Here is an 18,533-nt window from a genome sequence, read left to right as displayed (position 1 = left end):
GTTAAATCATGCATGCATTCATTTTCCTTCGACTTAGTCCCTTTATTTATCAGGAGTCACCCAGCGGAATGAACCGCCAACTAAACTAGCATATGTTTTACGCAGTGGATGCTCTTCCAGCTGCAATCCAGTACTAGGAAACACCCATACACACTCATTCACACACACTCATACACTACGGCCAATTTGGTTAATCAGTTCCCCTATAGCGCATGTGTTTGGACTTTGGGGGAAACCGTATGGAGCTAATACTATGCCAAAACAATCTAAATTTGAATTGTGCTAGTTTGAATTATTGGCAATTGTATTTTAATAAATCAGATTTTTATTATGGCGTCTAAAATAGTTTTGAATTTGAATTGACCCTGTAATTCGTTCATAACTATGAATCAAGCAGCGGTGAGTGATTCTCAATTTGGCTTTTCAGTGATCGTCTACTCTTCCCTCTCGATCACCCCTGACCTACTTTCTGCTGAATCTGAATTTCATGATCTGAATTTCTGGTTGTGAGTTTTAGGATATTGAATTTGATGTTCTGAATTATTTTTTTTTATCTTGAAAATTAGAAACTGTATTTTTACTAACCCAGAACACAAAAAATCTGAAGTTTGAAAAAACGTCATAAAAAATCAGCCTTGAAAATTTCAGTTGTCTAAAATTTCTGAAGTTTAATACTCATATATAAAGGTAATTAATTCAAATTCAAAACAGTTTTAAAAGCATATAACAATTAAATTTTATTAAATTACAACTGTCAACAATTCAAATTTAGATTGTTTTGTCATATTATTAGCTCCATAAAACCGAAGCTTCTGGAGGAAACCCACAACAACACGGGGAGAATATGCAAACTCCACACAGAAATGCCAACCTTCTTGCTGTGAGGCCACAGTGCTAACCACTGAGCCACCATGACTCCCATATGTTAAAACATAAATTAAATAAAAAAGTAAATAAATAAATAAATAAATAAATAAGTAAATAAATAAATAAATAAATAAATAAGTAAATAGTGACACTTTTTAAAATGTACAATTACACTATTAACAAACCAATAACTAAGACTTTTAGCTCAATAAACTATTTATTAGCTGCATATTAATAGTTAGTGAGGAAGCAACTCTGTTTAGGTATTGATTAGGGATGAAGAAGAAGATAATAGTTTATAGGTGCTAATAAACAGTTCATATCTTAATAACAGAAAGGTCATGAGACAGTAGTAAATGGTGTGGTGTTATTTAAACTAAGGTGTGAGTGAATAAATAAATAAATAATTAAAAAAATTAATACATTTAATAAATTAATTTAATAAATAATTAAGTAAATAAATAAAATAAAAAAACTAAATAAATAAATAATTAATAAAAAAATTAATAAACACATTTAATAAATAAATAAATAAATAAATAAATCATAAAGCAAATACATAAATGAATAAATAATTTTAAAATAAATTAATAAATTAAATAAATAAATAAATGAATAAATACATAAATAATAATTAAATAAATAAATTAAATTAATTAATTAATTTATTAATAAATTAAACAAATAAATAAATAAACAAAGAAATAAATAAAGAAATAAATAATAAATTTATATTACTGCTATGCACTATATAAATATTAATAACAGTGTTATAAATGTAGTTATACAATAACTTTCATTATAATACACTAAAGCATTTGTAGTGTCTTTATAGATACATGCATATATTATGTATAATGCATGTCCATGTATAATTGTTATGCTTGGCTAAAAATAATCTGTTATAAACTGGTGGTTCATTAGTTTATTAATCATGACCCCTGCATAAAGGGTTATAATCTATTATGAGCACGTGTTCAACAGAAAGTGTTACCAAAACAATTCACTTTGACTTTCAAAAACTATAAACGATACCAGAGTGTTGATTTTTGTGTGAACTATCCCTTTAAATTAGCTCACTGTTGCACTGAAGTGTGTCTTCACTCGTTCCCTTTGTCACTGAATGCGTGTGTGTGTGTGTGTGTGTGTGCCTATACAGAAACCCGCACATGTGTTTGTTTAACTCACTAGTAGGGTTGAGTCCATTCACATCCCTAAAGTTTGGCCCACTCTTGGCCCAGATGCGATGCTAGCAGGACCGGCCCGCGGTTCACCACTCATACCTCACCCACCCAAACCGCTGTGTTGCCAAATTTAACATCGGACACCTCGCAGTGGAAAGCGCTCTGTTTACCGTCCAGAATGAACATCGAATCTGCTGATGATGTTAATAGGTAGCGTCCAAACACGCCGCTAGATATCACCATTCTGTTAGCGTCTCCCCAAGGCCAGCTGGAGGCAGGAACAGGATTTTTAACGTTCCCGATGGTTTTTATTCTTCCGGTTGCCAGATCCAGGAAAAGCACCTTTGAACCGCGAGCTGAAGAAACCACCGCTGTGAACTCATTGGCATCAGTGAACGACGGCTGGAACTCAAGATCAGCTATTGACATCTTAGCATCCGCTTCGTAGTGAATCTGTAGCTCGCCGCTGATGGAGACGCTCTGGACTTGCAGTTTTCCTCTTTGTTTGTCCACAGACACCACGAAACGTCCATTTGGAGATATGAAAGGCTGACCGTGGATGTTGGGATTGCGTCCGATTATTGCATCGCTCACGGCATCGATGAGAAGCTGAAAAGTCGGACGCTTCTCAGACTGGCACTCGATGAAATAATATCCGCTTAAGTGTGTGTAGGCCATGCTGAGAGGGAAACAGCTGAAGTTCTGCAGACTGATGCTCTTGACCACTCGCAGCGTCTCCAGGTCCACTTTATGCACCGCAGGCTCTGATTTTAGGTAGACGAAACCAAACCTGAGAAGACAACAGACCTATACGGGTTAATGATCTTGCTGATTTATTAAGTGATGAGCTTTTTTAACCCTCCTGTTGACTCACGGGTCACAAAACATTTAAAAGCTTTATTTACTTTAGTTTTAGGCTTGTTTCTAGTTAAATGTTTCTAGTCTACATTTTTAGACAGCAATACATATATATATATATATATAATCTTATGTCAAAAGAAAAAAAACAAGATTATCTAGCTTATCCCATTGGCAGATTATTTTTGCTTTTTTTTTTAAAGGAAAAAGGCACTTAATTTTTGCTTATTATCTCTGAAAATAAGACTATATATATATATATATATATATATATATATATATATATATATATATATATATACACACACACACACACACACACATATATATATATATATATACATATATATATATATATATATATATATATATATATATATATATATATATATATATGTATATATATATATATATATATATATATATATATATATATATATATATATATATATATATGTGTGTGTGTGTGTGTACACTGTAAAAAATTTGACCTTAAATTCACAGTAAATTACTGGCTAATAATTGCATTACTTTCACAGTAAATTACTGTATGTAAATTCACAGTAAATTATTGTGAGGTAGTTCACAGTAATTTACTGTGGTTTTGTCACATTAAATTATTGTGAAATTACAACCATTTATTGTAACTTTACAGTAGATAATAAAGTTTCTTACTGTGATTTCACAGTATTATCTTGTAGAATTAACTATATTTTACTGTGAATTTGCAAAACGATTACTGTGATTTAGCAGTAGGTTGCAGTTTAAATACCTGATTTAACTGTAAAGTTACAATTATATCCCGGATTACTTTAATTTAACAGTTTGGTGCTGTAAAATTTCAAAGCAATTTTAGGTCACACAAAAATGAAAATTCTATCTTGATTTACTCACCCTCAGGTTGTTCCAGCTCTGTTAAAAATGTTTTTTTGTTAAACACAGGAATAAAAATATCAAATAATCCTCTGTGTCCAAACAACCTGAGGATGCGTAAATGACGACCGAATCTTCATTTTTGGGTGATCTGAGAAGACTCTAAAATCAAAATAAAAACAAACACACATACATTTTACAGATTTATTTAACAGCTTAATGACATCTGTGTAAACATTTCAGAAAACTTTCAAAAGGTGAAGGTGAAGCCTCAAAAAATACTATAAGAACATATTCATAAAAAAAAAATCTGACATCATATGTAGCATACATATAAAAAGCAGTGCTTCAGAGTGCGCTCTCTCTGTCTCTCATTATATATATATATATATGTATATATATATATATATATATATATATATATACACACACATATATATATATATATATATATATATATATATATATATATATATATATTTATACACACACACACATACATATATATATATATACACATACATACATACATACATATATATATATATATATATATATATATATATATATATATATATATATATATATACACATGAGAGAGAGAGACAAAACTTCTTGCTAAATTAGGCAGTCGTCTATTCAAGGTCAATCATTTTCCTGATAATTTTACACACTTGCTGGTTGATGTGTCTTCTCTGCTTCTTTGACTTCGTCTGTCTCCCATCTCAAAACTGGTGCCCAAAAAGCACCTATAAGCAAAAGGGCAGACAAACAGTTAGCTTCATACAACACTACTGGGACACTACTGCTGCACTACAGAGCAAAATTACTGTTAGCTCAGTTTGAACATGCTGACAATACTGTAGCTCAGTCAAACTGCAATCATTTAAACAAAAACATCTGAAAAACATTTCCATCACAAACACACAATCAAGAACAGTCCAACAACAAATAGTGGTTTTAATGACCTAGGCAGAGCATTTTAAAACAGTTGATTTGATTTACATCTTCTGTTTACAGACTATAATCTAATGCTGGGTTCACACTTATTGCAAAGTTAACACATGCATCACAGCACTTGCTCTTGAATACTAGCAGGATGTTTCTTGCATTAAGCTAATTTTTTATGATTTAAATATTAGGAAAATTTTGCAAAAAAAAAACTTGATTGAAGTGATACAGCACTTGTGTTGTATTCATTTCAATCAAGTTTTTTGCAAATATTCCAAATATTTATCAACGTTTTTTTGAGTTTCACTTAATTTGTGCTGCCCAGTAAAAATTTCCCACTATTTATGCATTTGCAATGACTTGTATGTAATCCACTCACCTGAATAGTTAACTTCACATATGGTATAAGAGCCCCATCCTTTTAAAGACAGCTTCCCCTCTGGTCTCCAGCACAGACAAACAATTTGTGTCTGCAAAACGGCCCTTTATAACAAGGGGACAAGGGGAGTCATGACTTGTGCTCCTATACATTCCTTGTTTAACCCCCCCCCTCAGTTACAATATTTATTGTAGACATTACCTTAAATTCCAGAGTGCAAAAGGCAACTTCAGCATACTTCAGTTTCAGACCAGATTCAAAGTCAGTTGTGAAATCCAGGTGAGGTCCCATGACCACTCGACCCTCCAAGGAATAAGACTAAAAGGGGGAAAGAAGGACTAAATTAGAGGTGTTTGTGAATAATTAAATTTGTTTGTAGAAACAAAGTTGACATTCCATGCTCTGCCTATTAAAAACCAAGCAAACAAACACACATGCCCAGTAAAATTGCTAATAAAAATAAAAACTATAGTTTAAAAAAATCTTTGTCTAATATTTACTACTACTGGAGGTACTGGTGGAACTTCTGGAAGAAGAAAAAGAGTTTGTACAAGAAACTGCTCACAAAAAATCTGTGAAAAACCTGACATTTAAAAATCTAATAAAAATGAGGAAGGCATCAACATTACCTTTAATAATCAAGCGAGGGTTGATTGGTAGCATCAGTGTTTCAACATCAGTGGCTGTGGCTGCAAAAAAATTTGAATATAATAAGAGTAGAATAAGACTCAACCTAACACACGCACGCACACACTCATATATATATATATATATATATATATATATATATATATATATATATATATATATATATATATATATATATATATATGTTTAGATTGTGATAATGAATTTAGGTTATATTTGTGTGCTCAGAATTTACACTCACCTCACACTTTAGCTATTATCAGGTACACCTAAACACCAAAAAATAAAATCTACAGTTAGTGACAATATGCAATTAGTTCTCATTAGTAAATGTTAGCACTGCATTAACACCAATGAGAAATATACAATATGTACTGTGTTAGTGTTAGTTTAAAAGAATACAACTGAATTGTATTATAAGCCTCATTTAATAAAACAGTTAAGACTTGTTTCATAATGAGTTTAGTTTATTTAACTAACTTAACGTTAACGTTACAGTGAACAAAATTAACATACATGATGGTCACTAACCGTAACGTTAACTTAAGTGAAGGTCAGAGCTTACCTTAACGTTATAGTCATTTCACCTTTACTTCAGTCTTATACTGAAACATAAAATGCAGTTAACAAGAAGTTAATTAAAGAAAATTCCCTTTCTTTTTTCAGGAACTAACGTTAACGTTATGCTAATACCTCAGAAAACACTACAATCACCATCTGGCGTCGTTAATTTCTTGCTTTAAAAAAAGGCGCGCTTAAACCCTGTACGTGCGAGTACAACTAAAGTACTCGGTAAATTCCTGTTAAATGACACGCACTATACAGAAATACACATACAACAATCATTTAACGGACAAAAGTCATATTTTAACACTTACCGAGGATGAATCCGTTGGGTGAAGAGACGACGGCGTTGTCTGTGGTGATGGGCGCTTGTTTGCGGTCGAGTCGAGTCAGTTCTGTTCAATGAATCGGCTCCTTTAAGTGAACAGTAAAGAGTCGAATTCGGCTCCTTTAAGTGAACAGTAAAGAGTCGAATTCGCCTGAAAACGATTCCGTTTTGTATAATATTGTAAGACGCAAACATATAATTCATTAATATTTCATCATATTGCTTGGTTCGTGTACTGCTTGTACACGAATTGCTTGTTGATCACTTCGAGCTCATGAACACGTCTGATAAAATATCTGAATCTGATTCAATGTCACACGAGTCCTGAACCGAAGCAGTGCAAGAGTAATATATTGATTGAAATATAAAGTTAATTATTTTCTTCGCCATTCAAAATATTACATATCTCTGACTTTAACAATAAGAATAAAGTTCGTTTGGAGTGTATTGAGAATTATTATTTTTTCCTCCCAGGATTCATTTCGCACCAAGCTGCATCAAGCTGTAATGGTGGATGAGAAGGCACATAATATTATAAATATTGCTTGTAATATGTAATGAAATAAAGTTTTAACACTTTTTCATGCGAGAATGTAGTTCTTCAAAACTCAAATCTGTGGATTGTTAGTAAAGATTGTGTGTAATTTTAAGTGTGTTTTGCCGGTAGCGGAGATCTATGACCTCCAGGCGGTAACGGCGCTCTTTACTCATGTATCCGCCGAGAGGTGCCTGTCTTCAGGCTAGACATTGGGACAATTGCCCCGTCTTCGATGGCTCTATATGCGTCCGAAAATGAAGTTTTAACTGTTTTTCATGCTAGAATGTTGTTTAAAACTCTAATCTGTGGTTTATTAATATAGATAAAAAAATAATAATTTATATATATATATATATATATATATATATATATATATATATATATATATATATATATATATATATATATATATATTTAATTCTGAGATTAGTGACCTCCAGGCGATGACAGGTGCCCAATACTCATGAAACCGTCTAAAGCAGACATTTACCCTGACATTGAAATAATTGTTGGCTGTTTAACAGTCTTTGGTTTCATTAATTAATTACTTTTTATTCCAGTTTATTATGTTTTGGCTAAGCACACAGTTATGTTCATTAAATATTATTTCCTATTCTATGTTAACTGTATAAAATTAAATAAAGGTGCAGTACAATCAAAAAGATGTTGGTAACCAAATCGTTTTGGGGGCTATAACATTCTGTTATTATCTGTTAAAAGTTCATTTGTATTAATTTCTACGTTGAGTTAAAAAAGGGTTTGAATTTCTATAACTAACGTGCAAAAGATATAGCCCTGTTCACAGTAATTTGCTGTAATCATGCTACCTGCCGTAATTTCACAATAAAATTATGAATACAACATATTACTGTGAATTTTTCAGTTAAATACTGTGAAGGGATACTAATGTAATTTACTGTGAAAAATTACAGTAACTTGTTGTGAAAACCTGGAAATTTTTTACAGTGTATATATACATACATATATATGTATACGTATGTATATATATATATATATATATATATATATATATATATATATGTATGTATATATGTATGTATGTGCATATATATATTTAATATATAATATAATATATATATATATAATATATATATATATATATATATATATATATATATATATATATATATATATATATATATATATATATATATATATATATATATATATAATAGATATATTTTGTTCTATTTTGGTATTACTATTACTACTATTTATTTTGTAATTACGGCTGTGCAAATAAATAAATGTCTCCGCTGTGTCCTAAGGTTGAGAATAATGGCCGAATATCCCAAATATGTGTATCATTTCTTCAAAAAAACAAACAAACTGCAGACATGAACATGTGAGGTAGAGAAAGCGTTTTATCCATTTAATATAGATTGGCTATGAAATTCGTGTTTGCATCATCAATAATTAAGAGTGCTGGTGAAACAGATATAAAAAACACGACACGGAGAGGACATTTGTTAAAAAAAACCTATACTATTGCTCTAGAGCTTAAATTTTATAACGCAAAAACAACATTACGCACGCATATTAATACAACGGTTCTGTGTCAGTTAAATCAGTTGACTGGAAATTCAAAATTTTAACCCAACTGGTTGAGTTATTAAATAAATAATCAAATAAAGGTTAAAAATAACCCAACAAAGCACCAAATATTCAACCCAACTGGTTTAGTTATTGATAAATAACCTAATAAAGGTTAAAAATAATCCAAAAAAGCAGCAAATATGTTTAACTCAACCATTGGGTTAAATAAATAAATTTTTTTTGTGTATTACTATATATATATAATCGATTTATAATTTTTAGTTTTTAGATATTTGGACCAGAAACAAGATAAAAACCTTAAGTAAAGCTTTTTTTTTGCAGAGTAGACCCTTCAGGACGTCAACATGACGTGGGGACGTTGTCTTTTGTGTGGAAATGAAAATCAGGTTGATGTCAGAACCCAAAGTCAGACTGACGCAATGTCCACTGTCAAACAGACATTAGATATTAGTCACTTTCCATCGCAACCTAAAATCAACCTAAAATTAGTGTCTTTTTATCAACGTCTAATGATCTTACAGCTTGACGTTGTGTGGACGTTACTACTATGACGTTTATTAGACGTTGGATTTTGGTTGCCATACCTGACCAATAAATGTCAGTATTTGACGTCAACATGACGTTGGTTTAAGATGTTGGCTCGCTTGGATTTTGGTCGGTTTCCAACACAACCTAAAGTCAACCGAATATCAACGTCATTATTGGACATCAAAATAACTCCTTCCTGAGATACTGGCTAGACACTGAATTTTGGTCACCTGACATCACAACCTAAATCTAACCTAATATTAATTATTATTAACCTAAAATGACTCCAGTATTAGAGCAAATTAATAGTTTTATATGCTTTTGTACACATTTAGGGTGCAACAGTTGTCCTTCGAGTTAGTTTTGACCCGCCAGCAATTAACTTTATTCTTCAACTCACTCTACAAACAAGTGTTTGGATGACTATACAGACAAAGCAGAATAATATCATAAGAAACATCCAGCAGCGTAATGAGCTGTTAAATGTCCAAAAATGAATAGAAGTGAATGAGAGCTGCTTTGGTGATGGTGTACACAGAATTATCAGACAACAGGAGGGTTAGCTGTACATCATGTGCTGGCTTCATGTTTGTGTATGCATTATGCTGCTAATGTGACATTAGTTTATGGTGGTTTTTGTACCTCACGTGTGTGATAATGAGGTTTGTCGGAGGAATGTAGAAATCCTGAACCCTTTCAAACTGAGTTCGGATGATCTGACGCTGCTCCGCCGCTGTGCTTGCAGAAGTGATCACCTGCAAATCAACGCAAACAGACGAAAATCAGACTATTACTGGCACTCCTGTGACATTTAACTCTCGATAACACTTTAATAAGACCCCGCTCATGATTGTGAAGCACTTTGGGTGTATGGCCACGCATAATAAATGCGCTATATAAATACACATGACGTATTTACTCACTGGATATTCTTTCTTATGCATTATAATATTGCAAAGGACTGAAATTTCAATAGATGTTCCTTTGTTGAACTGTAGAGTTGAATTTTCAACATCAAAAGTGGACAGAGCAGAGATCAACATCCCATAATGCAATTCACAAACGCAAGTAAACAGAATACACAGAAGGTGTTAGTAGCTGGATATTTTTATATATGTATGGTGAATGAGCTCCTGATGTGTGGACGGTGCGATGAGTGCCGGATCACAGCCAAACGCCACATTTGTTTAATCTAATGAGCTGACAAGCAGCTTTAATGTTTGACTAAGAATACTGAGCCCTTTAATAAATAAATAAATAAAAAAAGGGTTTGATATTTCACCTCTCGCGCCGAGTGCTGCCTCCGGGCTCGACAAATTGCCCATGCCCGGGTCAATTACTCACAAGCAGAGGAATATTATCAAGCCCCTTTTTCTCATTTATTTTATTATTTGTGCTGTGAATCCACACCGCCCGCAGCCACTTCTGCAGCTCTTTAGCATTTGTGAGTGATTCACAGCGAACGCCTTCATTATTCCAGCGGCGACGCGACTCAATAAGAAATCACACCTGAGGACTTTCCCCACTATTAATAAAGCATGCATTATTCATGTGCAGGGGCAGGAGCTGCACACAGTGCTTGTTAAATAAAAAGCTTTTCATTTGTTCTGTCTTTGAGGGACTGCGTTGCTCATACATGTGCGCTGGCATGAAGATATTACGAATTATTTCCCACATACATCAGTGAACTGACAATAATCAGCACGCATGCTATTAAACATGTTGTTTGAGCACTTGTTTACACTACAAACCTGGATTGTTTAATATTAGGGCTGTATCTGAAATCACCTACCACATGAAAGGGAGCTATTATGCAGAAATCACCCAGTTGTGTGTCAGCAGTGTGTGAATATATCCAGCTTCTAGTGGTCAACATGTATTAATTGTATTGTTTATAATCAGACTTGATGAATGAAACACTTTGATTGACATTCTTCCTTTGTACGTGTCATCAGTGGGGGAAAACCCCGCCCACTAGTGCACATCTCTCCCTCATTAGCATAGAATTTTCATCTTGAATTTAAATCTGCCACTATGCTAATGCATAGGTGTGTATAGCTCCGCCCTCTTTTGAAAAGAGCACAATCTCATTTGAATTTAAAGCGACAGTCACAAAAAAAACAAAAAACACAATTAAGATCAAAGCCTATTCGCACTAACACGTTTCATTTTAAAAACGGCAAATTAGAATAAAAGTGATCCACTTCCACACTGGCGTTTCACCTAGAGCACAGGTGTCAAACTCAGTTCCTGGAGGGCCGCAGCTCTGCACAGTTTAATTCCAACCCTAATTAAACACACCTGATCAAACTAATTGAGTCCTTCAGGCTTGTTTGAAACCTACAGGTAAGTGTGTTGGAGCAGGGTTGGAACTAAACTGTGCAGGGCTTCGGCCCTCCAGGAATTGAGTTTGACACCCCTGACCTAGAGTTTCTGAAAATAATCTCTGTCCACACTATGCCGCTGAAAACACACATCACGTAACCACACACACACTCGGGCATGCTCTGCAGCGTATGCGGAGGTCTGAGCTCTGAACACAAAACCCCAGGTGAGAGCAGCGCACATCGGAGCGCTCATCAAGGATCTACTGCTGGATCTTATCTTATTATATTTACTTAACGTGATATTTAATTCATCTTGTTGTCTCTGTCTAACGACATATTCCCTGACTTTGGTCTTTTGAATCTATTACTTGTTCTCAGGTAATGTGTTTTGAGCGCAAAGATAAGGTAATATATTAATGTATATAACCATGTACACTGAATCTGCACATTTGACTGACTGCTTGCCTTTATTTCCTATATTGTATAATCTATTTACAGTGTTTATAAAGGTAATTACTGAAAGAGGGTCAATTTGTCAGTATTGCTATTTCATTAAAATAATGGGCATTATTTATCAGTGAAAGAGGGTATGTTTCAAATTTTTGATTAACAATGAAAAGAGGCAGTGATGTTATAGGCTCCGTTTTGTTATAACACAGCCACATCACCCTGCAGCCCAAGACCGGTTACTCACTGAAGCTAAGCAGGGCTGAGACTGGTCAGTACCTGGATGGGAGACCACATGGGAAAACTAGGTTGCTGTTGGAGGTGGTGTAGAGAGGCCAGCAGGGGGCGCTCAACCTGAGGCCTGATGCCCCAGTATAGTAAAGGGGACACTATACTGTCAGTGGGCGCCGTCTTTCGGATGAGACGTTAAACGGAGGTCCTGACTTTCTGTGCTCATTAAAAATCCCATGGCACTTCTGGTAAAGAGCAGGGGTGTAACCCCGGTGTCCTGGCCAAAGTCCCTCTATCCCTTACCATCATGGCCTCCCAATCATCCCCTTCCACCGAATTGGCTCTATCACTGTCTCTCCACTGCACCAATAGCTGGTGTGTGGTGAAGCACTGGCGCCGTTGTCCTGTGGCTGCCGTCGCATCATCCAAGTAGAGCTGCACACTGGTGATGGTGTGGAGAGACCACCCCTCATGATTGTGAAGCGCTTTGGGTGCATGGCCATACATGATAAATGCGCTTTATAAATACACATCACATTACATAAATATGCATACAGTGAAGATGACGGGCATATAAATATGCAGCTACACGACGCCTCAACAGTTTTGGTGTCTGTTAAGTTGCTAATATCAGAATGAAAATAGGCAGTTCCTCATATCATGTGTTCATTTTATTGTTAAGAAAGTGAAACAGCCTAGCCAGGCTGATGTGAATGAGGTTATAAAGTACACTGTTCCCCTTGAAAGATTTACCCGACGTGTCCTCGGCAGTTTGTTTTCCATATTAAACTTGCAAAGTCTTAACTTACAAGGAGAGGACGCAAGACCCAATCAGAAAAAGCCCCAATCAGAGAGGTGAACGACTGCAGTCCCGCCTCCGTTTTCAGATGTCTTAACTTTCCTCCATCCACACCGACAGTAAGCAGCAGTGTTTAAAACCAAAACAGCCTCTTCAGTGTTTTCAACTCGAAAACTCTGGCGTAGTGTCAGCGGGAAAATGAAAACGTATTAGTGTAAACAGGGCCTAAAAGATTCAGTTTCAGACAGTTCACTCATTCATTCATTTTCTTGTCGGCTTAGTCCCTTTATTATTCTGGGATCGCCACAGCGGAATGAACCGCCAACTTATCCAGCATATGTTTTACACAGCGGATGCCCTTCCAGCTGCAACCCATCACTGGGAAACATCCATCCACACTCATACACTACTGACAATTTAGCCTACCCAATTCCCCTATAGAGCATGTGTTTGGACTGTGGGGGAAACCGGAGCACCCGGAGGAAACCCACGCGAACATGGGAGAACAAAGAAAATTCCACAAAGAAACGCCAACTGACCCAGTTGAGGCTCGAACTAGCGACCTTCTTGCTGTGAGGCGACAGCACTACCTACTGTGCCACTGCGTCACCATTTCAGAGAGTTAGAAAACATTATTTGTGTGCTATTCTTAGCTGTTTGTACATTTTTGACTCTTCTAAAGTATAACATTACGGTGATATGTTTAATAATGCATGTAGAAAAGTGTAAGATTTTGAAGGTTTAGACACATGCTGCACTGAAAAAAGTGTTGCATGCAAAACTGTTGCAAACAATTTATTTGTGTTGAATTTAAACAAACAAATTAAGTTTAACAATGTTCAACTTAATTTGTTTTTTTAAATTCAACACAACTAAATTGTTTACAACCACTTAACGTAAAAAAATTTAGTAAATCCAAGGAATCATCTCTGAATAATTTTTTTCAGTGTGTTTGTGGTGGATCTTCAGCTCACCTGTAGTGTAGATCTGCTCTTCAGCAAGTCTCTCCAGCTCAAAACCCACAGCTGATCGTGAGATTTATCATAGAAGAGCTTGACGGGCATCGCATCTGTTTCCACCGCCTGCAAAAAAGAGAAAATGTTTAGTCGCATTAACATCTAACTAAATGTACCTAAGATAATTAAATTAATATTACTCAGTAGCTGTGTTTACATCCACATGTTTTTATGTATATTTTAAATGTGTGCATAATAAATTGCTTCATCACAGTGCTTCAGTATTCATTCATTCATATTCTTGTCGGCTTAGTCCCTTTATTAATCCAGGGTCGCCACAGCGGAATGAACCGCCAACTTATCCAGCAAGTATTTACGCAGCGTATGCCTTGGGAACCCATCTCTGGGAAACATCCACACACACTCATACACTACGGACAATTTAGCCTACCCAATTCACCTGTAGCCCATGTCTTTGGACTGTGGGGGAAACTGGAGCACCCGGAGGAAACCCACGCCAACGCAGGGAGAACATGCAAACTCCAAACAGAAACATCAACTGAGCCGAGGTTCGAACCAGCGACCCAGCGACCTTCTTTCTGTGAGGCGACAGCACTACCTACTATCATTCCCTCCAGAACTGTCTTGAGCATCTGTCCGTGCTGCCATCTCCCACCTCCAAAAGCCACCACATTCACCGCGTTCATTGCATTTGGTCTTCTGAGGTGCATCTTATTTATTAGAGGAGAACAAACACCGCAGTGGAGAATCCCAGCAGTGCCGCACACTCCACTTCTCTTAGTGATATCTGTGCAGGAGCAGCATTAGCTGAGGAGGTGATGCTCTACTGTTTCTCATTGACTGGACACGCTGCTTTATATGTTTATTATGTAATATTACAGTTTAACACATAAACCCAATCGGCATGTTTGGATGGAAGCACAGCTACTTTTAACCTATTTGTGCTCGTGTGTGTGTGGCTCACCTGCACCACCCTCTGCGCCTGTGTGTCCATCACCAGCAGTCTGTTGAGCAGCGGCTGAGAAACAAACACATATTTCTCCCTGACGCTGACCGCTGACGACCACACACACTCCTGAGAGGAGACGCCTGAGATTCTGGGACACAACTCCTCCTGTGGGACAACAGAAACACACACACACACACACACACACACACACACACACACACACACACACACACACACACACACACACACACACACACACACACACACACACATGCATCTTAGTATATTTTAAAATGTACAAAGCGAGTGTTTACATGTGGTCAGTAAATACAGACTATTAACTGAGTGTGTTTACTGAAATGCTGCTGTATACTGTGATATATACTGATATCAGGACTTACATCACTTATATCGTGACAGGATATTTTAGAAAAACAAGCCTTCAGTCCTAAAACTAGCAAAACACAGATTCTTGTGTGTGTGTGTGTGTGTGTGTGTGTGTGTTGTTATGTTTTGGTTTCAGGACTCACATGAGTACCCAGAATCCTCTCTGTGTGTGTGATGTGTCTGCGGATCTCACAGTTTCCAGGCTGCAGGACGGTGATGCCTTCATTGGAGAAAACGTAGAACATGTTCCCCACGCTGAGCCCTGAGACCAAACACACACACACACACACACACACACACACACACACACGCAAACGCACACACATTATTAGTTTATGTGTGACCATTACTTTAAAATGTTACCATGAAAACATGTTAAACGAATACAGATTGATTGATTGATTGATTGATTGATTGATTGATTTCTTCAAGAGCTTAAAGTCCACACACAGAACATTGAACATTAATCAGACATTAATTATAAATGATGCAGATTTACCTTCCTCTCTCCACAGAATGTTGGCCACTGGATGGACAGCGTGAGGAAGAAAACACAACCGCAAAAAGATATTCACAAACACATTCTGTGCATGGCAAATGTATACTCTTTTTACCTTGTTCAAACGGGCAGTTTGTAAGGTTGACACCCAGTGGTTGAACTAGGAGCAAGCGCAGGTTGCCAGATTGCCGACACCAACAGGAGCAAGCCTGACTGTCAAGCCTAAAGGCTGATATAAGACCGATTTAACCCGTGTTCTAAACAAAAGCAATGGCACATGATAGAAGGAACACTTTCCATATTAAAAGAAGATTATTAAAGAGTATTATAGTAATTATAAGAATATTAAAGAGTTTTTGTCCTATTGAACACCAGAGATTTGTAGAGAAACGGCTTCTATTTCTCACAGCTGAACAATAAAAAACTGACAATGATCAGCTCATGTGCTTTATTCAGTGTTAAATGTTAATAAAGTGCGCATTTCACATGACGTTCATCGCCATACTACTGACAGCAGCAGCAGACAGTTCAGCTCAGATCTGGAGAATACAATAAAGCGTCTGAAACTGAACTTCAGAACTCAGACTCAGTGCAAACCAACACATATCAGTGATTCAGCATCTGCATTTAATCATGTTCAAGAGCTTTATTCAATAGATTGTAAACCGTAGCATTGTGCAGGAGTGCAGTGAGTGCTCTATTCTGTGCTTCTGAATGGCTGTGTTTACATTTCTGTTTCGTCTGGTGCAAACAGCCAAACTGCTCATCACTGTGCATCTCGTCATGTAGCGTGTTGTTTGGACACAGGGTTACAATGCAACCTATTCATCTAATGTTTATGTTCATAATATTTATATTATTTGCTAATTAATAACCTCATGTGGAACTCTGAATCTGCATCTCATTTTTGAGTCTGCTACTGTCCACCGGAGGTCACATTTCAGTCACGGATGCACACTTAGGGCCTTATCATACACCCAGTACAATGTGGCGCAAGGCGCGGCGCAATAGTCTTTTGGTACTTTCAGCTCCGTGCAAGGGTCATTTTAAGGTGTTTCGCCACACTGTTTAAATAGCAAATGCATTTGCGCTCAAATGTGCGCCCATAGGCGTTCTGCTCTAAAAAAGCAGGCGTGTTTTGGCGCGTTGCTATTTTGAGAAACTGTAAATAGTCTGATCTTTAGACCAGAACAAAGTCGGTCTATTTTCTGGCGCAAAGTGATATATATATATATATATATATATATATATATATATATATATATATATATATATATATATATATATAATAAGGATATATATATATATATATATCCATATACAATCATTTTGACAATAGAAACATAATAATTACTATATCTTATGTCAAAAAGAGAAACAATATTATTTTACTCCCACACTGTCAGGTTATTTTGCTTGTTTTAAGTGAAAACTCACTTAATTTTGACTCATTATTTCTGAAAACAAAAGAATATGTATTGCTTGACTAAAACATGCTTATTGATTTCAGAATTTGTAGATATTTGGACTAGAAACAAGACAAAAATCTTAGTAAGAAACATTTTTTAGATACAATATTCATCCTAAAATACAATTTAAAAGCATTACTCTGTTAATTAGGTTAGTTCAAATCAGCAAGTTATTGTATAGCAGTGGTTTTTAGTCAATAAGAAAAAAAAATTAACTTAAAGGACTGATTTCTTCATGATCTCCCGAACATGTCCAGGTAATTTTTAACGCTGAACAGCTTCATGATATAAAAGTGGACTTTTATAGTTGGTTTTCATAAACTCGTGAACCCGCTGCTTCAATGTCGAGTCTATTTTGCAGATATTAAAATGGCCTTGAGGTCTCTAACATCTAAAAGACTTCTTCAGAGGTCTTATTCGAGATCATTTAAATGCAGAAATAACCATACGAGACGCGTCACCTGTCTCTTTTATTAGACCTGCATATTCAACAAGGACACTGTTTTAGAGAAGGTGCGCCTGATGGAGCTTTTATTACAGCCATAATGGAGCTCCGCACACAAAATACACTTTTATTCCCTCAGGTTTCACCATAATGATGTACTGCGGGATTCATTCTCACTGTACTTTACAAATCAAACATTCATATGCAGATCAAATATAAGTGCACTGCAAAATAATGATGCTCTTAATTAAGTTTTTGTGTTGTTTCTAGTTCAAATATCTAGAAATTCTTAAATGTCTTGTTTACAAATAAATAATGAGTCAAAATGAAGTGAGTTTTTCCTTGAAACAAGCAAAATAATCAGCCAATGGGGGAAGGAAAGTAATCTTGTTTTTCCATTTGACATAAGAGTGTTTTTATTTACATCATTAATTAATTAATTCATTCATTCATTAATTCATTTCCATTCGGCTTAGTCCGTTTATTCATCAGGCGTCGCCACAGTGGAATGATCCACCAACTATTCCAGAATGTTTTATGCAGCAGATGCACTTTCAGCTGAATACCAGTAGTGGGTATCACCCATACACACTCTCACATTCACACACACTCATACACTATGACCAATTTGGTTAGTCAATTCCTCTATAGCGCATGTGTTTGGACTGTTAGGGAAACTGGAGCACCCGGAGGAAACCCACACCAAC

General features: G+C 35.6%; 2 protein-coding genes across 4 annotated transcripts in view; both read right to left on the bottom strand.

Moving 5' to 3' along the window:
• ddx46 (DEAD (Asp-Glu-Ala-Asp) box polypeptide 46) overlaps window positions 1-18,533 on the bottom strand; it is an 800,864-nt gene that overhangs the window by 714,081 nt on the left and 68,250 nt on the right. The window lies entirely within an intron of this gene.
• fstl4 (follistatin-like 4) overlaps window positions 1,588-18,533 on the bottom strand; it is a 269,047-nt gene continuing 252,101 nt past the window's right edge. For 2 of the 3 annotated variants that reach the window (XM_073934943.1, XM_021468896.3), the window contains 6 exons: window positions 15,913-15,939; window positions 15,557-15,675; window positions 15,042-15,191; window positions 14,075-14,182; window positions 9,939-10,051; window positions 1,588-2,841 (listed from right to left, as the gene is read on the bottom strand). In XM_073934943.1, coding sequence (XP_073791044.1) covers window positions 2,145-2,841; window positions 9,939-10,051; window positions 14,075-14,182; window positions 15,042-15,191; window positions 15,557-15,675; window positions 15,913-15,939 — 1,214 coding nt within the window. In that variant the 3' untranslated portion in view covers window positions 1,588-2,144. 3 annotated transcript variants of the gene reach the window in all.

The sequence above is a fragment of the Danio rerio genome, chromosome 21, assembly GCF_049306965.1.
Source record: "Danio rerio strain Tuebingen ecotype United States chromosome 21, GRCz12tu, whole genome shotgun sequence".
Lineage (NCBI taxonomy): Eukaryota > Metazoa > Chordata > Actinopteri > Cypriniformes > Danionidae > Danio > Danio rerio.
This window is presented reverse-complemented; position numbering and strand designations above follow the sequence as displayed.